We start from the raw sequence: 22,315 nt of genomic DNA on the forward strand, positions 1-22,315 counted from the left end.
GGTCCTGATCACCCGCCAGGCTAAGGGACCCCACCTGTGCACAAATTCATGCACCGGTCCTCTAGTATTTTAATAACTTGCTATATCATTATATATTTACACTTGTTCTACTATTGAATATTTAAGTTTCATTCAGCATTTCAATGCTAGAGCTAAAATTACAGGAAATATATTTGTGCCTATAGGCAAGTTCTTATTTTAAGAAGTGTTAGAGAATTGGCCCTTTCTAGTCTCATTACTTTGTTTCCTTCACCTATATCTCTACTCCTTTTCTATGCCATTCTTGCTTTTCTTTACTTGATCTATCTCCTATAATATATAAGGTTAAAGGATGCTCTTGATGACAGTTGAAAGAGGGATATCTTGAAAAAGCAATTTCTCAATAATTATTTTGTTATGTGATAAATTGACATATTTTTTAGCTTAATCTGGGTCTTGATTCTAGACTTATCTAATTCATATTTTCTTGCTTTGATCTTTCTCATAAGTCTGTCATTACTGGATAGTGAAAACCTTTTTTACACTACTATTATTAAATAGTTTGTAAAGAATTAATTATAAATAAAAACTTATTTCCAGGTAGCTTTCATTTAGAGCTATTGTGTAAAAGTCTGTATTTGATTATTTTTAAATCATGTAACTGAAATTATGAACTATATCACCAAGGTTGTGAAAACAACTGTTAAAAAAAAAAAAGCAGCCCCTGTTCTTTTCTTTTTTTTTATAATTTTTTTTATTGCTTAAATTATTACAAAGAGTATTACATATGTCTCTTTTTTTTTCCCCCGCCCTTGACAATCCCCTGGCCTCCCCTACCCCCCAGTGTCTTATGTCCATTGGTTATGCTTATATGCATGCATACAAGTCCTTCGGTTGATCTCTTACCCCCCTCCCTTCTGCCCCCCAACCCTCTCTGGCCTTCCCACTGCAGTTTGACAATCAGTTTGAGGCAGCTCTGCCTCTGTATCTATTATTGTTCAAAAGTTTGTAATGGTCTCTATTATCCATGAATGAGTGAGATCATGTGGTATTTTTCCTTCATTGACTGGCTTATTTCACTTAGCATAATGCTCTCCAGTTCCATCCATGCTGTTGCAAATGGTAAGAGTTCCTTCTTTTTTACAGCAGCATAGTATTCCATCGTGTAGATGTACCACAGTTTTCTAATCCATTCATCTACTGATGGGCACTTAGGCTGTTTCCAAATCTTAGCTATGGTGAATTGTGCTGCTATGAACATAGGGGTGCATATATCCTTTCTGATTGGTGTTTTTGGTTTCTTGGGATATATTCCTAGAAGTGGGATCACAGGGTCAAATGGGAGTTCCATTTCCAGTTTTTTGAGGAAACTCCATACTGTCTTCCATAGTGGCTGCACCAGTCTGCATTCCCACCAGCAGTGCACAAGTGTTCCTTTTTCTCCACATCCTCTCCAGCACTTGTCGTTTGTTGATGATAGCTATTCTGACAGGTGTGAGATGGTACCTCATTGTTGTTTTGATTTGCATCTCTCGGATGATTAGCGACTTTGAGCATGTTTTCATATGTCTCTTGGCTTTCTGAATGTCCTCTTTTGAAAGGTGTCTATTTAGGTCCTTTGCCCATTTTTTGATTGGATTGTTTATCTTCCTTTTGTTAAGTTGTATGAGTTCCCTATAAATGTTGGAGATTAGGCCCTTATCAGATATAATGTTGGCAAATATGTTCTCCCATGTAGTGGGCTTTCTTGTTGTTTTGTTGATGGTTTCTTTTGCTGTGCAGAAGCTTTTTATTTTGATGTAGTCCCATTTGTTTATTTTCTCTTTAGTTTCCAATGCTTTAGGAGCTGTATCGGTGAAGAAATTGCTTTGGCATATGTCTGAGATTTTGTTGCCTTTGGATTCTTCTAGTATTTTTATGGTTTCCGGTCGTATATTTAAGTCCTTTATCCATTTTGAGTTTATTTTTGTGTATGGTGTAAGTTGGTGGTCTAGTTTCATTTTCTTGCATGTATCTGTCCAATTTTCCCAGCACCATTTATTGAAGAGACTGTCTTGACTCCATTGTATGTTCTTGCCTCCTTTGTCAAATATTAATTGAGCGTATTGGTTGGGGCTGATTTCTGGGCTCTCTATTCTATTCCATTGATCTATATGTCTGTTCTTGTGCCAGTACCAGGCAGTTTTGAGAACAGTGGCTTTGTAATACAGCTTGATATCTGGTATTGAGATCCCACCTACTTTGTTCTTTCTCAGGATCGCTGCAGCTATTCGGGGTCGTTTTTTGTTCCAGATGAATTTTTGGAGAGTTCGTTCTAGGTCTGTGAAATATGCCGTTGGTATTTTAATGGGAAGTGCGTTGAATTTATAGATTGCTTTGGGCAGTATGGACATTTTAATGATGTTGATTCTACCAATCCAAGAACATGGTATGTTCTTCCATCTCTTTATGTCTTCCTCTATCTCTTTTTTTAACGTCCTGTAGTTTTCTGAGTAGAGGTCTTTTACCTCTTTAGTTAAGTTTATTCCTAGGTATCTTAATTTTTTTGGTGCGATGGTAAATGGGATTGTTTTTCTAATCTCTCTTTCTGAAAGTTCACTATTGGTGTATAGAAATGCCTCAGATTTCTTGGGGTTAATTTTGTATCCTGCTACATTGCCAAATTCATGTATTAAGTCTAGTAGCTTTTTGATGGAGTCTCTAGGGTTTTGTATGTATAATATCATGTCATCTGCAAATAAGGACAGTTTTACTTCCTCTTTTCCAATTTGGATGCCTTTTATTTCTTCTTCTTGTCTAATTGCAATGGCTAATACTTCCAGTACTATGTCGAACAGGAGTGGTGAGAGTGGGCATCCCTGTCTTGTTCCTGTTTTTAGGGGAAATGGTGTTAGTTTTTGTCCATTGAGTATGATGTTGGCTGTGGGTTTGTCATATATGGCTTTTATTATGTTGAGGTATGATCCTTCTATTCCCACCTTGCTGAGAGTTTTTATCAAAAATGGGTGTTGAATTTTGTCAAATGCTTTTTCTGCATCAATTGATATGACTATGTGGTTTTTTTCCTTCAATTTGTTTATGTGATGTATCACGTTGATTGATTTGCGGATATTGTACCATCCTTGCATCCCTGGGATAAATCCTACTTGGTCATGGTGTATGATCTTTCTGATGTACTGCTGGATCCGATTTGCTAAGATTTTGTTGAGGATTTTGGCATCTATGTTCATGAGGGATATTGGCCTGTAATTCTCTTTCATTGTGTTGTCTTTACCTGGTTTTGGTATTAGGGTGATGCTGGCTTCATAGAATGAGCTTGGAAGTGTTCCTTCCTCTTGGATTTTTTGTAGTAGTCTGAGGAGGATAGGTTTTAGTTCTTCCTTGAATGTTTGGTAAAACTCCCCTGTGAAGCCGTCTGGTCCTGGGCTTTTGTTTGCTGGAAGCTTTCTGATGACTGCTTCAATTTCTTCCATAGTTATTGGCCTGTTGAGATTTTTAGATTCTTCCTGATTAAGTTTTGGAATGTTGTATTTTTCTAGAAATATGTCCATTTCCTCCAGGTTGTCTAGTTTGTTGGAGTAGAGTTGTTCATAGTATTTTTTAACAATCATTTGTATTTCTGTGGGGTCTGTTGTTATTTCGCCTCTATCATTTCTGATTTGGTTTATTTGGGTCCTCTCTCTTTGCTTTTTGGTGAGCCTGGCTAGAGGTTTGTCGATCTTGTTTATCCTTTCAAAGAACCAGCTCTTGGTTTCATTGATTTTCTGTATTGTTTTTTTGGTCTCTATGTCATTTATTTCTGCTCTAATCTTTATTATCTCCTTCCTTCTGCTCACTCTGGGCTTTTCTTGTTGCTCTCTTTCTAATTCTTTGAGCTGTAGATTTAGATGATTTACTACCATTTTTTCTTGTTTGTTGAGGTAGGCCTGTAGAGCTATAAACTTCCCTCTCAGGACTGCTTTCATTGTGTCCCAAAGGTTTTGGATTGTTGTGTTTTCATTGTCATTAGTTTCCAGGATGTTTTTAATTTCTTCTTTGATCTCATTGGTAACCCAATCAATATTTAATAACATGCTATTCAGCTTCCAAGTGTTTGAGTATTTTGGGTTGTTTTTATTGTAGTTTATTTCTAATATTATGCCCTTGTGGTCTGAGAAGATGCTTGGTATGATTTCAATCTTCTTGAATTTGGGGAGACTTTGTTTGTGACCCAATATGTGGTCTATTTTTGAAGATGTCCCATGAGCACTTGAGAAGAACGTATATTTTGTTGCTTTGGGGTGAAGTGTTCTGAAGATGTCAATTAAGTCCATCTGATCTAGTGAGTCATTTAGGATTGCTGTTTCTTTGCTGATTTTTTGTCTAGCAGATTTATCCAGTGATGTCAGTGGTGTATTAAAGTCCCCTACTATGATTGTATTGTTGTCGATCTCTCCCCTGATGTCTTCCAGGAGTTTTCTTATGTATGTGGGTGCTCCTGCATTGGGTGCATATATGTTTATCAGGGTTATATCCTCTTGTTGTATTGATCCCTTTAGTATTATGAAGTGGCCTTCCTTATCTCTTGTTATGGCCTTCACTTTGAGGTCTATTTTGTCGGATATAAGTATTGCTACCCCAGCTTTTTTTTCATTTCCATTTGCCTGAAAGATATTTTTCCATCCCTTCACTTTCAGTCTGTGTGAGTCCCTTTTAATGAGGTGGGTCTCTTGTAGACAGCAAATGTATGGGTCATGTTTTTTTATCCATTCAGCCACTCGATGTCTTTTGATTGGACCATTTAGTCCATTTACGTTTAAAGTTATTATTGAAAGGTACTTGTTTGTAGCCATTTCTTTTTTTGTGTGGCTGTTTTCTTTCTGGGCTTTTTATTTCTTCTTTTTACACCAGTCCCTTTAGCATTTCTTGCATTGCTGGCTTGGTGGTGATGAACTCCCTTAGCCTTTTTTTGTCTGTGAAGCTTCTTATTTCCCCTTCAATTTTGAATGATAGCCTTGCTGGATAGAGTATTCTTGGATTCAGTCCTTTGCTTTGCATCACTTTGTAAATTTCTGTCCATTCTTTCCTGGCCTGATGTGTTTCTGTTGAGAAATCGTTTGATAATCTGATGGGGGATCCTTTGTAGGTAACTCTCTGTTTCTCTCTTGCAGCCTTTAAGATTCTCTCTTTGTCTTGTACATTTGCCATCGTTATTATGACGTGTCTTGGTGTGGGTCTTTTGGGGTTCATCTTGCCTGGGACTCTCTGTACTTGTGTAACTTTTTTCTTCCCCATATCTGGGAAGTTTTCTGTCATTATTTCTTCAAATAGATTTTCTAATCCTTGCTGCTCTTCTTGTCCCTCTTGCAGCCCTATTATGCGTATGTTACTTCGTTTCATGTTGTCCCGAAGCTCCCTTAGGCTCTCCTCCTGTTTTTTAATTTTTTTCTCCAGTTGCTGTTCAGATTGAGCTTGTTTCTCTGCCTTATCTTCTAACTCACTAATTCGGTCCTCTGCTTCTTTCAGCCTGCTGTTGAAACTTTCCATGGTGTTTTTGATTGTAGCTATATCACTTTTCATTTCTTCCTGATTCTTGCATAGGTTGTTGATTTTCTCATCCATCCGGTGAATGAATTGTACAACCATTATTCTGAATTCTTTTTCTGTCATGTTGCACGCTTCAACTTCATTAATTTCCTTTCTTGGTGATTCCTCATTGTCTTTCCTCTGGGTGTTGTGTCGTTTCTTCATTCTGCTTATCTCCCGATGGATCAAAGGTCGGGTTGCGTGGGCCTGGGCCGTGTGCAGTGGGAGCCTCCCACCACCTTAGTGTCACTGAAGAGCTCTGACACTAAGATGTGTGGTTGTTGTTGGTTGGTGGGAACCAGGCTCGCTCTGAGTCAGTGTTGCCAGCGCTCAATGTGGCCTCGTATGTGCCCTTAGAATTAGGGACCCTGCCTGCACCGTGCTGAAATAGAGACCCCCCTGGAGCGTGTTGAAAACCAGAGCCCCCTAGCATGCGCCAGGAGTCAGAGTTCCCCAAGAGTCCAGTATCAGAGTCTCTGTTGCTTTGCGCGACTTCGCCTTGAGAATCAGGGTCCCTGTGTGCCCTTGCACCAGGAATTGGATTCACTGGCTCTTAGTATGAATGCACAGGGAATCAGGATCTCAGGCGCAGGTGATAAGAAACACAGTCAAGTCACTGGTGCTTGGTGCTGCCTCCTGCCCCGAGAAACGGGGTCCCTGGGCCTGTGCTATGCGGACAAATTCCCATTCGAGCGTTTGCTCCCAGCCCAGGGCTCTGAAGCCGGCAGTGTGCATAGGATCAGTTCCTGGTGCTCGCGCGTTTGGTTTGCTCCCAGCCCAGGGCTCCGAAGCCGGCAGTGCTGGAAGGATCAGTTCCAAGGTGCTCGCGTACTTCCAGGCCAAAGTTCCTGCAGCGCTGAGGCCCCGGCAAGGGGCGGGTCTATCAGTTACTATGGCGCTGCCCGCGAGCCTGCGGGAAGGGGGGGTGGGCTCTGTTACTCACGGATCTGCCGCGGGGATCTCCGAACTTTTGGTGTCCGCAGGTCTGTAGCTGTGGTCGCAGGTCTCTGTCCCCAGTGGCTGCAGGGTCCTGGTATGCGTCTGAGATCAGACTGGGTGGTGCTGAGGCCAGGATCCTAGTCTCAAGCAGCTCTGTTTCCCAAGATGGCGTGGTCGCTGTGCCTGGGCTGGCCGCCTAGGAGTGTCCGCGCCGGGAGCTGGACTCCGCCGCCTAAGACTGCCCGGTTTAGCAGCCCCTTAGAAGACCTGCAGAATCTAACTGTCCCTAGCTCATACACACACACCACACACGTCCACACACTCCTCTATCACTTCCTTGCGCTCTCACACTCTCTCCCTCCCTACCTTCCTGCTCCCCTGTTCTTTTCTTGAGTAATTCATTCAATCAATCTAAAAGTAGTTTGTCAGAATTTTTAAAAAATATTAATGATATTTGTTTTTCAGAAATGTTTTATCTCTTTTAAACAAAAATAATGTAATTGCTTAATTTTGCATTGAATACTTTATTCTCTTGCCCCAATTTTTATTGGTCACAGAGTTGTAAATTATGATAACATCAACAAAAAGGACTACTATACAATTAGTGACAAAGCAGTGACACGCATTCATAATGACGAGGACATTGAATATATCGAAATTAATCGATGGATACAGGAATACCTATATCACAGAGAACTCATTAAGATTCCCATATTTTCACTTTTCCGGAAATGGAAAGCTTTTCATGTATGGAAGAAGAATGTGCGCTCCAAGAAGATCAATGGATGTCGAGAAGCTCTACAAGAGAATTTGTTCATTGTTAATTATGTATGTATTTGTTAATCATATTTTAAAAGAATTACAGAAAAATCAGTGTATCTATTACAGGTGTTGATATAGACTGTCCCTGCACTAGACTATTTCATCTAATATTCTATTTAATGTTAAATGATGACAATTTTCATCTTGTCACATTGAAGAGTCTGGCAGTCTAGTGGTGTTTCTACATTTGACTAGAATTGTAAGCAAAAGTTGTATTGTTGATCAGGAAATTTGTGCATCCTTTTGGACAGAGTACTAGGCTGGGAACCCCTATTACCTTCTCTCATCTTTGAGGTACTCTTGACTTTATGGTCCAAAATGATTTGGAGGCTTGTTTTCATGGGTCAGTACCTCCCAGTGTATCATATGTTTTCTTCTACCATGGATTCAGACAGGAGGGAAATTTTTAATATTTACTTTGGAGGATAGGGTAGGTAATCATGAAAAAAGTTAGCCTGAAAGATTGTTATCAAGATGTCAGTGATAGGGGCAGGGGCGGGCTGGAGGGGGTCAATGGGGGGAAAGGGAGACATATGTAATACTTTTAACAATAAAGAAGCACTTTAAAAAAGATGTCAGTGATACAGCAAAGAAACATTGAAGTGATATGAATAACACAGATATTAGTGCAAAATAAGTGCATATGATGTACCATCGCAGGTCATCCATTCCATCAAGCGTTTTGAATTGTGGAAACTATTCTGACACTTCTTGATAGCAATGACACCCCCTAGATCTCTAATTTCAGGAAGGGTCCATCAGTCATTGGAACCCGTTTCACTACCTTTTTACCACCTTTCATTGTTTACCATGTCTCGGGCACTATTCATATATTTGTTACTAGGTAAATAATGTGAAGTATTTCTTCCTGCATTTGTCTCTAAAACTAACCTATTCATTCTTAAAGTATGTTCTCTTATTTTGTGTCATTCTCTCTGTCCACCATTCAACCAATAATGTTTTGGCCTGGATAATAGCTTCTCTTAAATGTAGCCCTAACAGGCTAGAAAGATCTCATCCTTTTTTAAAAAAATATATATTTTATTGATTTTTACAGAGAGGAAGGGAGAGGGATAGAGAGTTAGAAACATTGATGAAAGAGAAACATCAATCAGCTGCCTCCCGCACACCCCCAACTGGGGATGTGCCCGCAACCAAGGTACATGCCCTTGACCAGAATCGAACCACAGACCCTTCAGTCTGCAGGCTGACGCTCTATCCACTGAGCCAAACCAGCTAGGGCAGGTCTCATCCTTTTAATCTTAGATTGACCTAAATGACAGACCCATTGTGTTGGCTTAGGTATATGTTAGATGTTATAATTACTCAAGACAGTTACCACTAATCTTATATTTGCAATTAGTTCATTGGAGGGGGTGGGGCTGATTCCCTCAAACTAGGTTGAAGGGAAATGTGGTCCTTCAAATTTTTATTTTTATAATTTTGTCAACAACCAATGTTATTGTCACTTGTGCCTTCATTTTTTATAATGACTTTATTGAAATATAATTCATGTACTATACAGTTCACCTTCTTTAGATACACAATTTAATGATTTTAGTATTTTCACAAAATTGATCAACTATGACCACAATAAATTTATAACCTTTCTATCACTACAAAAAGAAACCCCAGTACACATTATTGATCACTCTCCATTTCTCCTTAACTCCCCTACTACCCCCACCCCAGCTCTAGGCAGCCACTAAACTACTTTTGTCTCTATTGATTTGCCTACTCTGTATATTTCATAAAAATGGAACCATACACTATGTGGTTCTTTGTGACTGGCTTTTTTCAGTTATGATAATGTTTTCAAGATTCATCTATGTTGTAGCATAGCATTTATTTCTATTGGCTGATAATATTCCATTGTAAGGAAGCACATGTTTTATTTATCTATCATTCCAGAAAGTGCTTATACTTTCTGGCTATTATGAATAATGCTGCTATGAACATTTGTATAAAAGTTTTTGTCTGGACATATTCCTCAGAGTGGAATATTTAACGTTTTGAGGAACTACAAAACAGTTTTCCAAACTCACTGCACAATTTTAAATTCCCACCAACAGCATCTAAGAACTTTGGTTTCTTCATATTTTCATTATATTTGTCTTTTTCATTATAGTCATTCCTACTGGTGGAAAAGTGGTATCTCATTATGATTTTGACTTACATTTTCCTGACAGGTATTGCTAGTGAACATCTTTTCATGTGCCTGTGGGCCATTTGTTTATATTATTTGGAGAATTATTTATTCAGGTAGTTTGTCCATTTTTAGATTGGGTTACTTGTATATTACTATTGAGTTATCAGAATTCTTTATATATTCTGAATACAAATTCCTAATCAGATGTATGATTTGAAAATTTTTTTCTCCCATTTTGTGGGTTACCATTCCACTTTCTTGATAATATCATTTAAAGCACAAATTGAATTTGAATTTTGATGATATCCATTTTTTATTTTGCTGCTTGTGCTTTTGTTGTTATACCTAAAAAACTTGCCTAGTCCCTGGTCTAGATTTACCCTAAGTTTCTTCTTCTAATTGTTGTATAAGTTTAGCTCTTACACTTAGGTCTTTAATTCATCTTGTGTTAATTTTTGCTCATGGTGTAAGGTAGGGGTCCAGCTTCATTCCTTTGCATGTGTCTGTCCAGTTGTCCCAGCACTATTTGTTTACAAAGACTATTCTCTCCCCCATTGAATTGTCTTGGCACCCTTGCCCAAAATCAACTGACAATAAATGTGAGGGGTTTTGAACTCTCAATTCTATTCTGTTTATTTATTCTTGTGCCAGTAACACACTGTATTGAATATTGCAGCTTTGTAGTAAATTTTGAAATTAGGAAGTGTGATTCTCCTAGGCCCCTTGAATTTCCACATGAATTTTAACATCAGCTTGTCAATTTCTACAAAGCAGCCAGTTGTGATTTTTTTTTATAGGGATTGCTCAAAAGTTGTAGATAAATTTTGTAAGTATTGTCATTTTAACAATATTATCTTTTATGGTCCATGAACATATAATACCTTCCCATTTATTTAGATCTTCTTGAATTACTTTAAACAATGTTTTGCAGTTTTCTGAGTATATGTTTTTCATTTCTTTGTTAACTTATTCCTAAATATTTTATTCTTTTTGATACTATTATATGTAGAATTGTTTTCTTAATTTTCATTTTAGATTTTTCATATATATATATATAGTGTATATATACAATATATAAATAGTATGTATATGTATATAGTTTGTGTAATTACTTTTAATTAGAATGTAGAAATATATTTTATTTTTATATATTAAGCCTGTTTCCTAAAAACTTGCAGAATTTAGATTGACCCTAACAATTTGGTTGGGGTGTGTGTGTGTTATGTGTGTGTGTGTGTGTGTGTGTGTGTGTATGTGTGTGTTCCTTATTCAATGAATAAGAATATATCATCAGCAAATAGATAGTTTTACTCCTCCTCCCCAATATGGATGACTTTTATTTAATTTTCTTGCCTAAGTTCCCTGGCTAGAACATTCTGTTGAATAGAAGTGGCAAGAGCAGAAATACTTGTCTTGCTTCTGACCTTAGAGCAGTGGTTCTCAACCTTCCTAATGCCGCGACCCTTTAATACAGTTCCTCATGTTGTGGTGACCCCCAATTTCATTGTTACAAATTGAACATAATTAAAGCATAGTGATTAATCACAAAAACAATATGTAATTATATATGTGTTTTCTGATGGTCTTAGGCGACCCCTATGAAAGGGTTGTTCGACTCCCAAAGGGGTCGCGACCCACAGGTTGAGAACCGCTGCCTTAGAGGAAAAGCTTTCAGTCTTTCACCATTAAGTATGGTGATAAAGCAGTTGCTTTCTATTTCTAGTTGTTGAATATTCATATCATGAAGCCATTATGATGCTGTCAAATGCTTTTCATGCATCTATTGAGATTATCGTGTAATAGGCATGATTTATTATAATAATTGATCATCAGATATTAAACCAAACCTTGCATCCCTGGTATAAATAATATTTAGTCATTATGCATAATGCTTTTTATATATTGCTAGATTTGGTTTGCTAGTATTTTTTTAATCCTCATTCGAGGATATGTTTTTATTGATTTTTAGAGGGAGGGAGGGAGGGAGGGAGAGGAAGAGAGAGGGAGAGAGAAACATTTCTGTGAGAGAGAAATATCCATTGGTTGCCTCCCATTCATGCCCCAATCAGGGACCAAACCCGAATCCCAGGTATGTGCCCTGATGGGAAATCAAACCTGAAACCTTTTGGTGCATGGGACAACACTCCAAACAACTGAGTCACCTGGCCAGGGCTGATTTGCTAATATTTTGTTGAGGATATTTGTGTATTCACCAATGAAGCCATCTGGGACTAAGCTTCCTTTTTGCAAGTATCTCCTAGTCTCTTACATTTTCAGTTTTCACTTTTCTCTAGACTTAGGTGTGTATTTAGTATTAATTTTTCATTATTGTTTAACGGTGCACATCATTGCAACCTGCTAGGTACTTGATGATTTTGCTGGTTTTTTAATAATGTGTTATTTTGTTGTACATGATACTTTCAGGTAGTTTCTGTTATTTTATTTTTATATTCACTCAAACATTCTCATTTATTTTAATTTGAATGTCCCTTTGCAATGAAAATCTTTTTAATTTTTAGTCAGTCATTGCTTTGCAGACAAATCACTCTTAATTTCATAGATTTACATAATTATTTCTCCACTTATGAAGGGATGCCTCTTGTCCCTTTTGCTGTAGCATTTTCAACACTGGGTCAGAAAGTGCATGAGAGTACTTGAGCCCAGAGTCTCTGGCTGGACCAAGACTTACAATTCTAGTGGGTTCTTTAAGTACCAAATTATATAGACCACCCAGATGTTCTGATGACTCAGGTTAAGGAAAATTAAAGGTTTGGTGCTATGATGAATATAAGACTAACAAATCCCAAGAGTTCTTGCATTCCAACTAAAGACAAGGCGTCTCAGCATGACCCTGATTTTCATAAACTTTTTATAGCAAATGCAGCTCTTCTGCACATTATCTTCTAAAGTCTAATGTTTCCCCACAGGCTTTCTGGCCCAGTCACCAGCCTCCAGATGAATAATACTGATTTCCCATCTCTGAAATACTGACATTCATTTCAGTGCAACTGGCAAAAACTCTATTTAAATGAACTTTGACAACAACAATAGCAAACAAAAGCTCATATAATAAGGAAGCTCAAGGGGGTGAATACCTTTATGCATGGCTGAATTCAGATATTCAAATGATATCTTCTCATCTTTATTTTTTTCCTCTTTCCATCTTTCATTTCTGTATTTGTCTGTGTCTGTTTCATTCTCAGTTGGGCTCCTAGAATGAGCATCACCTCCAGCTCTAGGTGCAGTTGGAAAGAGCACTGATTGGCTCAGCTTGGCCACACACCCAATCCTGAACCAGTCACTGCACAGCTAGTAGTAGTCTGATAAGCCAGGCTTGGATATGTGCCTGGTCCTCATTCCTGTGATGAAGGAAGTGAGAGTCCACCTTATCAAAACCACATGGTAGTGAGTTTCCCAAGGAAAGAGGGATTCTATCACCAGAATAATTGTAGGTAGGTCAGGGGAAGTGTCCTGGGCAGCAAAAATTAGAGTTACCTCAGTCCTTTACATATTGAAACCCACCATCAAGATGACAAATTCTTCCTCCTCTACAGTTCTGCTAATAATTTAAAATAATGCTTAATCCTTATCACCTTCATTGGGCACTATTGATATAACAGCTGAAGAATGAACCACCTAATCCAGATTCATCTGGAATTTATTACCAACAGAAACAACAAAGGGGTGAGAGGGGGGTGGGGGACACTTCCAATCTCTCTTACATTCAAGGCAGCTTTCACAATTGTTCTTTATGCTGACAGCCAGCTATTTCGGTTAAGCTAATGTAGTTTCTTATATATTCTTTTTCTTCCAAAAAATTCCCCATTGTCAAAACTCACTTTTTGGCAGACCATCAATGTCAGCTCTGCTCTCCACCTGGATCCTTACTTTTTTTCCCTTATAATTTTGCTTTGAGGACTTCCTCTGGAGTTCTCTGGACTTCCTTGCTTTCACTGCCCCATTCTGATTACATTGTCATCCCTACTCCTATACCAGTGATGGCGAACCTTTTGAGCTTGGCGTGTCAGCATTTTGAAAAACCCTAACTTAACTCTAGTGCCGTGTCACATATAGAAATTTTTTGATATTTGCAACCATAGTAAAACAAAGACTTATATTTTTGATATTTATTTTATATATTTAAATGCCATTTAACAAAGAAAAATCAACCAAAAAAAATGAGTTCGTGTGTCACCTCTGACACGCGTGTCATAGGTTCACCATCACTGACCTAGGGCCTGCTTCCCCCTGTGATTATAAGCAATGGGGAGGGCAGGAATACAATTTTCAAGCGCCATGTCTACTCAATAGATCATGCATGGAGAAAAATACGACCGGGATCTTAAATAGCTCCCTCCTTCCCAGGAGCTGCTGCCACATCCGCTCATATGGGTTCTGCAGAAGCAACACAGGGGTGGCTGAAAGCAACCAAGCTTCTGGCATTTCAGGCCAATGAAATCCCTGTCCTTTCACTCTCAAATAAATAAAGCTTTGAACATTATCATTACTATGGTTCTTTAAATGAGTCCCCACTGCCTCATGCTCCCCACTTGCAGGGATTCCATTTGTCTTCGTGTCGGTGCCAGGTCTGGGAAGCTGACATCTCCCCAGCAGGGTGAAGATGCAACACCCTTCTCCGCTGGGCTGACCCTCCCTGGAGATGCCCAGTGGGGCTGAGTTACCACCTGGCGGGCTTTCCTCATTAGCCCTTCAGGCAGCACGTGCTCCAGTCTGTCAGACTCAGGCTCTGGGCAGAGAACTTCTAATGTTTGACTAGAAATTACTTAGGGGTGCTCTGAGTGTGACAACTAGTTCATTACTACCCAATGTGTTCTGTCTGAAACTGGCAGAAATGGGAACATTTCTCCACTCAGGTGGCTGGGTAGAAGGAAATAGCCAGGGGAGAAGATGGTTGTCCTCTACACCGAGGGTTGCTGGTTTGATTCCCGGGTTGAGGCACATCCCCAGGTTGAAGTCTCGATCCCTGGTGGGGGACATGTGGGAGGCAGCCGATGAGGGTTTGGCTTTCCCATGGATGTTTTTCTCCCTTTCTCCCTTCCTCTCACTCTAAAAATCAATAAACTAAAAAAAAAAGAAAAAGAAAAGAAAAAAAGATTTACAGAGTCCTCTGTAACTTGCCCTCACTTTCATAGCTAAAAAGACATGTATTCGAAATTTAAGGAAGGGAATTCAGACCAATTAAATTTGGTGATTCAAAGAATACTTTTAGAACAAAATTTCAGAAGTGTTCCCTTTAACATATGCAAGAATAGCTAAAATTAATGTATAGAGTTATTTTCTTTAACAGCCATTCTTGCTTTCTAAATATCTTTATACTTTAAAAATGCTTTTTAAAACAAAATAATGATATATTTTTATTTTCGTTCAGTATTTGCGACCAGCTCTTCTTAAAATAAATGACATGTGTTATCAATTGAGTTTTATGGGGCTTTGTTATATTGAAAGAGGTCGCACCTACACCCTGCAAGAATTTCAGTTTACACAAGTCTCACACCTGAAACAGGTAAAGACTTTTGTCTATAAGTTTCAAGATCTTTTGTCTATTATTGCTACTTTGGTACCACTAATTATACATATCATTAATGTTTAGGTGACGGATAACCTGGAATATTTTCGAAACGAGGCCAAAGAAGTGGTCAGGAATGCTTGTCGTACTGCTCTGCGCGCTATAGGATTCACTCCTGATGACTGTGATGAGGAAGGTAGGGAGGGGAGAGAGCTTTAACAGATCAGAAGTGGTGGCTTTCTGAAACAGTAACTCTTGCCCATCCTGTGTTGCTCAGTGTTTGAGCATCAACCCATGAACCGGGAGGTCACGGTTCAATTCCCAGTCAGGGCACATGCCCAGGTTGCGGGCTCCATTCCCAGTAGAGGGTGTGCAGGAGGCAGCCAATCAACGATTCTCTATCAATATTGATGTTTCTCTCTTTCCCTCTCTCAAAACTCATTAAAAACATATTTTAAAAATAGTAACTCTTGCCCTAGCCAGTTTGGCTCAGTGGATAGAACATCGGCCTGTGGACCAAAGGGTCCCGGGTTCGATTCCGGTCAAGGGCATTTACCTCAGTTGCAGGCTCCTCCCGGGCCTGGGCCCTGGTCAGGGCGCGTGCAGTAGGCAACCAATTGATGTGTTTCTCTCATATCGATATTTCGCTCTCTTTCCTTCTCTCTTCCACTCTCTCTAAAAATCAATGGAAAAATATCCTCAGGTGAGGATTTAAAAATAAATAAATAATAAAACAGTAACTCTTTTTTACTACTTTTCTTAAGTTTAAATAATGATTTATTTTCAGTTCCTCCAAATTTGCAAGATAGATTATGAATTAAATATATGTTGTGGGGGGCGGGGCGGGGGGGGGACCAGTAAATAGTGCATTTTCCTTGCATGACCCCTGCTTGTATATATATATATAGTATTTCTAAACTGGTTACAGAACCTTTATTTCACAAGCATTTTATGGTGGACTCTGTGCTTAAAGATATGTCTAACCTACTAGTACAGACAGTAGGTTTGTTAAAATTAAGGGATTGGCTGGATCTCAGGGTTGCCCTCTAGAGGATAATTAAAATGCAGTTGGGGAAAAAGGGTGAAAGTATCACTGGAAAAGAGATAACATAGTACACAGGTCAAATCTTGTTAAAGAGAATGTGAATAAACTGTCTACAGTCTTTTCTTGAGTTGAAATTCTTTTATGTGAAATTCTTTTGGATAACTGGACTGTTTTCTGGAGTTTGAATGATCTCACGAACCAAAGCATTTTGTGTGTGTGTGTGTGTGTGTGTGTGTGTGTGTGTGTGTGTTTCAATTTTGCTTGTCTTTTAATCTGTATTGAGGGTGGAAAAATGGAACTTTTACATAAGAATTCTTGTTGTTGTGTCTTCTGCTGTTCTTAGATGGTAAGAGATTTTCAGTGACTGGTGGTCTCATTGAGTTGCCTACTTATGTAAACTCTGAGAACATGAAATACACGCAGCAGGCCAGGAAAAGGCGTTATTGCAGGCGGCTGACTTGGTAAGTGATTATTCTTTCTTTTAAGAAAAATTAGGGCATCTGTCATTCTCAATTTTATTCAAAGTTAAAGCCTTTATCCCAGGATTCACTAATAGTGATGAGATAATTAGAGGATATGGTAACCTGAAGGCAGTCCCAGAAGCCTGCCCCTCCACCTGCCCCCTAGCAAAGCAGCCGCTGGGAGTGGCAAGCTGGTAGAGAATAGGGGGCATGTCCAAGGCCGAGGGCTCCTCTTTGATCTCTAAGGCTTTGTTTCCCCCTAACCCAGCCTAGGGTATGGTGCTGGCTATGGTAAGAAGCCAGGCACACAAGAGATTTGAACATAGCTATATTGCCACATAAAGTTCCACACTTTCCCGAAAAAAGGTTTTGCAACTGGGAGACAAGCCATCCAGGGTCTCACAGGGCACTCGCCCTTATTAGGTTTTAGCTCTGCCATTGCTTACCAACTGGATCTTAACATTGTTCCAGAGTTTGGATTTCATGCCTTTCTAAAACTTCATTACTACAAATAACTCTTGCAAACAATCACCAAGCATTATCTGATACTATAGACTGATTATTGTTACTCAGTGCTCACTAATTTAGTCCAACTTTTACAACCACCCTATATAATAAAAGCCTAATATGCTAAGTGTCTAGTTATCCAGTCGGCTGTTCAACCAATCAAAGTGTAATATGCTAATGATATGCTAAGGCCGCTCAACTGCTTGCTATGATGTGCACTGACCACTAGGGGGCAGATGCTCCAACCAGTAGGTTAGCTTGCTGCTGGGGTCCGGCCCATCGGGACTAAATGAGATGAGCTGGACATGCCCTGGAGCCCTCCCACGGTCCCTCCCCGGCCCTGATTGTGTACCAGTGGGGTCCCTTGGCCTGGCCTGTGCCCTTTCGCAATCTGGGACCCCTTGGGGGATGTTGGAGAGCCAGTTTCAGCCCAACAGCGGAACGACCAGTCACTAGGATGCTCACTGACCACCAGGGGGCAGACACTCAATGCAGGAGTTGCCCCCTGGTGCTCAATGCGCTCCCACAGGGGGAGTGCTGCTCAGCCAGAAGCCTTCAGCACTAAGGATGTCCAACTGATGGACATCCTCCGAGAGCTCCTGAACTGTGAGAGGGTGCAGGCTGGACTGAGGGACACCTTCCCCCCACCTGCAAGTGCATGAATTTCATGCACCGGGTCTCTAGTCTATTTAATAAATATTAATGGTGCATCAGTTATATGTGAGATAATATGATAATGTTGTCTGTGTCACTGAAGTCAGTGGAGCAGTCCCTGAGGCCATCATCACAGGCCTCCAGGCACTAGAGGTCCCTTGGGCTCCAATTAAGCAGAATAAAAAGTTACTCTAAATGCCTTGCTGACTCAGCCTACATTCTAAGCACTCAAGTAAGGAAACAAAATTTGCATCTTTGGGTTAGCAATTGCCATTAAGCAACATTTATCCAATAGTGAAGATTTCACACTTTACCTTTAGAATGTAAGTTACAGATGTTGTGTATTTACTGATTTCTTCTCTAAGGCATTAAAAAAAAATCTTATGGCCCTTTTGGCTAGATGAGCTAGGTGCTTTTCCAATAACAACTGTATTGCTCATTAATATTCTATTGAATAGTTAGAACACCTAGCTAAATTGATGCAATACTTTTGAATATGATTGTGTTTTAAAATGAAGACTGTCCAAGAAAAACTCTTCTGAACAGCAAATCTCTGATATTGTAATAAAAATGGGCACAGAGAAATGATATTTTAAAATTTAAATACTTTAGAGTCACTTTCAAAGATATGTAGTGAATATAGAAAACTGAAGCTGTATTTTTTTTTCTTTTCAAGCTTTATTCGTCTAAATGATTACCTAATTGAGAACACAATGCACGTCTTAACAGTAAATTCTGTTAACAGTCTTTTGAATTATCTCACTGACAAACTAAAACGAACACCCTCAGCAGACATCATTCAGAAATGGATTACTGAGGAGAAACCTGAAGTCACTGATAAGAAGGTATATCCAGACAAAATTGAGAAAATCCATCGGTCAGCATTTATTGAGTGCTTACTATGTATTATGTATTATGCTATTTTCTGTGTCTTGGAAAAATGGGAGAAATGCTGCGAGGATTGCTTAGTATAACCAGAGCCTACTATACACATATGAAATGGCAGAATGAAAATCAGCATATCAACAAATATCTTAACAGAGAAAGCACTCACTGTGCTGAGTGTTGCTCTTTCTCTGACAGGAATTTGCTAAAAGTTATTCATGTGTTCATTCAACAGAGATTCCTTAAATACCTACTGTGTACCAATCCCTGCTCTGGGTGTTGTGTATATGGTGATGAAAAGCATAGACAGGATTCTTGCTCCCAAGAAACTTACAGTTTGGGGGCCATCATAGGTATGAACTGGCAGAGAGAAGCAGCTGAGGTGGTATAAATGGAAGAAATGAGAAGAAGCACATCATGAAGCAAACCTTTGTGCTTTGAGTGGATACCTTCTTGGGAGGAAGTTGATCTTAGAGCCAGAGTAATCAAGATGTTTGAGATGAAATAGTACAAATTCTTTCGGTGTATTCTAGCATAGCTGAGAGAGAAATCATATTATCTCATACCACATTTTCCAACTCCATGCTGCATAACAACTTCATGCCAGACACCTAATAATGTTGCAAAACATGCTTACCTAGTTTCATCAAGCTTCCTACCTCCAAGTCTCAACTTCCTCTCCAGGAAATTCAACTGTGCAGTTTCAAGGACTGATATTCTTTGCTGTAGTTTCCCTTTTTTCTCCAAAAGTTGTATGTTCATTGCATACTCCTTTTCATTACTTCCTATTCTCAATTCCTCTTTTTTTCCTAAATACTGTTACATCTTAAAAATAATATTCATTTTTTTGTAATTGTAAAAATAATTTATGCCGTGCAGAAAATTTGAAAAACACAAAAATGTACAAAGAAGAGCATCCTTTGCTATCCAAAGATAACTATTTCCAAGGGGGAAAATAAGGTATCATACTTTACTCACTGCTTAATCACCTGTTTTTTCCACTTAGCAATGTTTTGTGAAAAATCTCCCAAGTTGATATATATTTTTCATATAATATTCTCATGTAGAAATATACTATATACTAGTATCTTGTAAATATTAGTAAAAAATCTTCTAGTATTGATCACTGTCTCACTACAAATAATGTTGCAAAGAACATCCTTGTCTATACATGTTTCAGACACCTGATTTTTCCCCTTAGAAGAAAGTCCTAGCTGTGGAATTGTTGGCTCAGAACTATGCTCACTTGTTAAGGCTTTGATACTAATGAATAACTCTCCGGAAAATTTTGTGTCAATTTACAAACTTCCTAGCAATATTTGAGAATGAGCGTTACCCATGTGCACACTAGATAGTATCATGCATTTTCATCTTTGTTAATCTGATGGATGTAAAGGAGTATATCACTGCTTTTAAATGTTATATTCCTTTAATTGCTACCCCAGTGCAGGGATAAGAGCATAGGAATGATGATCAGAAAGACCTGGGTCTGCCACTTACTAAGCCATGTGTCTTTCTCCAGATTCTGTTTTCTCAGGGGAGTAACAATGATACCTGCTACATATGATTGGTATGGGATTTACATGAATACTTAGCATTTCCTGACACACTAGTAAATGCTCAATAAATGTTATTACTGAATAAATTATCTTCAGGAAGAGAAGTAGGAGGTTGATTGATCATTTGTACTAGTACATTACTATTTATGTATTAACTATATAATACTAGAGGCCCGATGCACGAAATTTGTGCAAGGGGCTTGGCCCTCGCAGCCTCGGCCGGCCCTTGCAGCCCCTCACAGCCTCAGAAGGTCATCCGGACGGTCATTCTATTGTTCGGTCAAATTAGCATATTAGCTCTTTATTATATAGGATTAGTATATATTTCTACTGAGTATATCAAGTAGATTTCTATTTAAATATTACTAACCTTCTATCTGCTATACACATTTTTCAGTTCCTTATTTACCTTTCCATCTTGTTGATAGTATTTTTTTCAAGGAGTTTTACAGTGCTGTCTAGTTTTTCAATATCAGCCTTTATTTTTTAATTTCTGTGGTAATATTCTTTGAAAGACATGCCAACATTGTAAAATCGGCTAATTGTATAAGCTTAAGTTTGCGTGCCTCTTGTAATAGACAAGTTGCCTGCCTTACACCTTGGTACTTGTATCTCTATAACACGGCGCATGTGTTCATTTCAGGTGGCTGCTGGGTTGGAAAAGCTGGAAGAAGATGAGTCACTCATCCCCATGTTCCTCACAGAACTGATCTTGACAGTGGAGTCACTACTGTTTGAACCTTCTCTGGAGGACTTTCTGGTGTGTGTTTATATAGATCACATCATCTAAAAGTTTAACACTTTTTCCTTAACTTGAGACAGGTTAGAAGTTCGGTAGGGACACCATCAAGAGAACCTACAAGTTCTAAACAAAATTTAGAATTCATTATAGGCATCGCTCAAGAGGAGTTCAAGAAATCACTCTGTTGCAAGTACCATTTTTGAAATCGTGTAAAGCATGCTGCATCTGAGAAAATTTTGCTATTTCAGTTCTCAATGGCTGTGAAATAAGTTACCACCAGTTTGGCAGCTTTTTTAAAAAGCAAGCATTTGCTATCGCACAGTTCCTGTGTTCATGGGTCTGGGCACTGCTTCGCTTCTACTCTGCCTCAGGACCTCCCCGGGCTGCCATTGGCTGGGATGAGGCCTCCTCAGAGGTTAGACCGGAAGCAGATCCACTTCCAAGCTCCCTCAGGTAGTTAGAAAAATTCATATCTATGCAGCTGTGGGACTGAGGTCCCTTTTTTCTTGAGGGACGTCAGCTGGGAACCACTTTAGGTCCTAGAAACCTCGAGTAGTTTCTTGCCCCGTGGCAAACTCTGTAAGCAGTTTACAATACGGGTCTTTGCTTCGTCCAGACTGGCTGGGGAATCTCCTTCAGGAAGGGCCCAATCACCCTTTTAAAGGTTTTCATTTGATTCAGTCAGATCTACCCAGCACGGTCACCTTCTGATTAACTCAAAGGCAACAGAATTGGGATCTTAATTACATCTGCAAAATCCCTTCAAATTTCCATACAATGTAACCTAATCAATGGAGTGGCAGCCCATCAGATGCACAGGTCCCTCCCATACTCACGAGAGGAGCATTCAGGGCATGTACACCAGATGGAGGGAACCTTGGGAGCCACCTTGGACCTCTGCCTTCCACCTTTTGTACATGTGGAGATTAGTAAACCAGTAAGAGTCTATATTTTCTGTCCTTAGCGGGTATACTGGGGCGCAGAAACACTAGTAATCAGGCTCTCTAGAGATTCTGATCCACACTTTGCAATTAGTAAGCTCTTTGCCCTTGAGAAACCACGTGCCTCTTCAGGATTCAGTTTATGCATCTGTAAGATGAGAAGGCAGATGAGTTTTCAGGTTGCTTCCAACACCAGCAGACTGTGATTCTGTCATTTATCAGATGGGCCATTGCAGGATATTTGCAGGGACAAGCAGACTGCTGAGGGCCCTGTGGTTGGGCCTGCTCAGGAGTTCCCACACAGAGAGGCACTGGGCTCTCATGTCTCTCTGGCTAGAAGATTCCTGACCTTCACATGGAAGGCAAATGCCCTTGGGCAGCAGATGGCACAAGGAAGGTCTCTCCAACAGCAGCTGGCTGTTCTCCGTTAGCTTCAAGTGACAGGTCTTGGAAAACCTTGACACTCTCCCCATTTCTTTTATTTTTATTTATTTTTTCAATATTTATTGTTGAGATTATTACAGAGGTCCCTCTCTCCCC

The 22,315-nt window shown here is 39.3% G+C and overlaps 1 protein-coding gene across 1 annotated transcript in view; it reads left to right on the plus strand.

The window, feature by feature from the left end:
* DNAH6 (dynein, axonemal, heavy chain 6) overlaps nt 1-22,315 on the plus strand; it is a 239,152-nt gene that overhangs the window by 34,828 nt on the left and 182,009 nt on the right. The window contains exons 5-10 of the mRNA XM_005882406.2: nt 7,041-7,311; nt 14,844-14,978; nt 15,066-15,177; nt 16,370-16,487; nt 18,325-18,493; nt 20,736-20,852. Coding sequence (XP_005882468.1) covers nt 7,041-7,311; nt 14,844-14,978; nt 15,066-15,177; nt 16,370-16,487; nt 18,325-18,493; nt 20,736-20,852 — 922 coding nt within the window. The remainder of the gene's footprint in view (nt 1-7,040; nt 7,312-14,843; nt 14,979-15,065; nt 15,178-16,369; nt 16,488-18,324; nt 18,494-20,735; nt 20,853-22,315) is intronic.

The sequence above is a fragment of the Myotis brandtii genome, unplaced genomic scaffold (assembly GCF_000412655.1).
Source record: "Myotis brandtii unplaced genomic scaffold, ASM41265v1 scaffold714, whole genome shotgun sequence".
In the NCBI taxonomy this organism is placed as follows: Eukaryota; Metazoa; Chordata; class Mammalia; order Chiroptera; family Vespertilionidae; genus Myotis; species Myotis brandtii.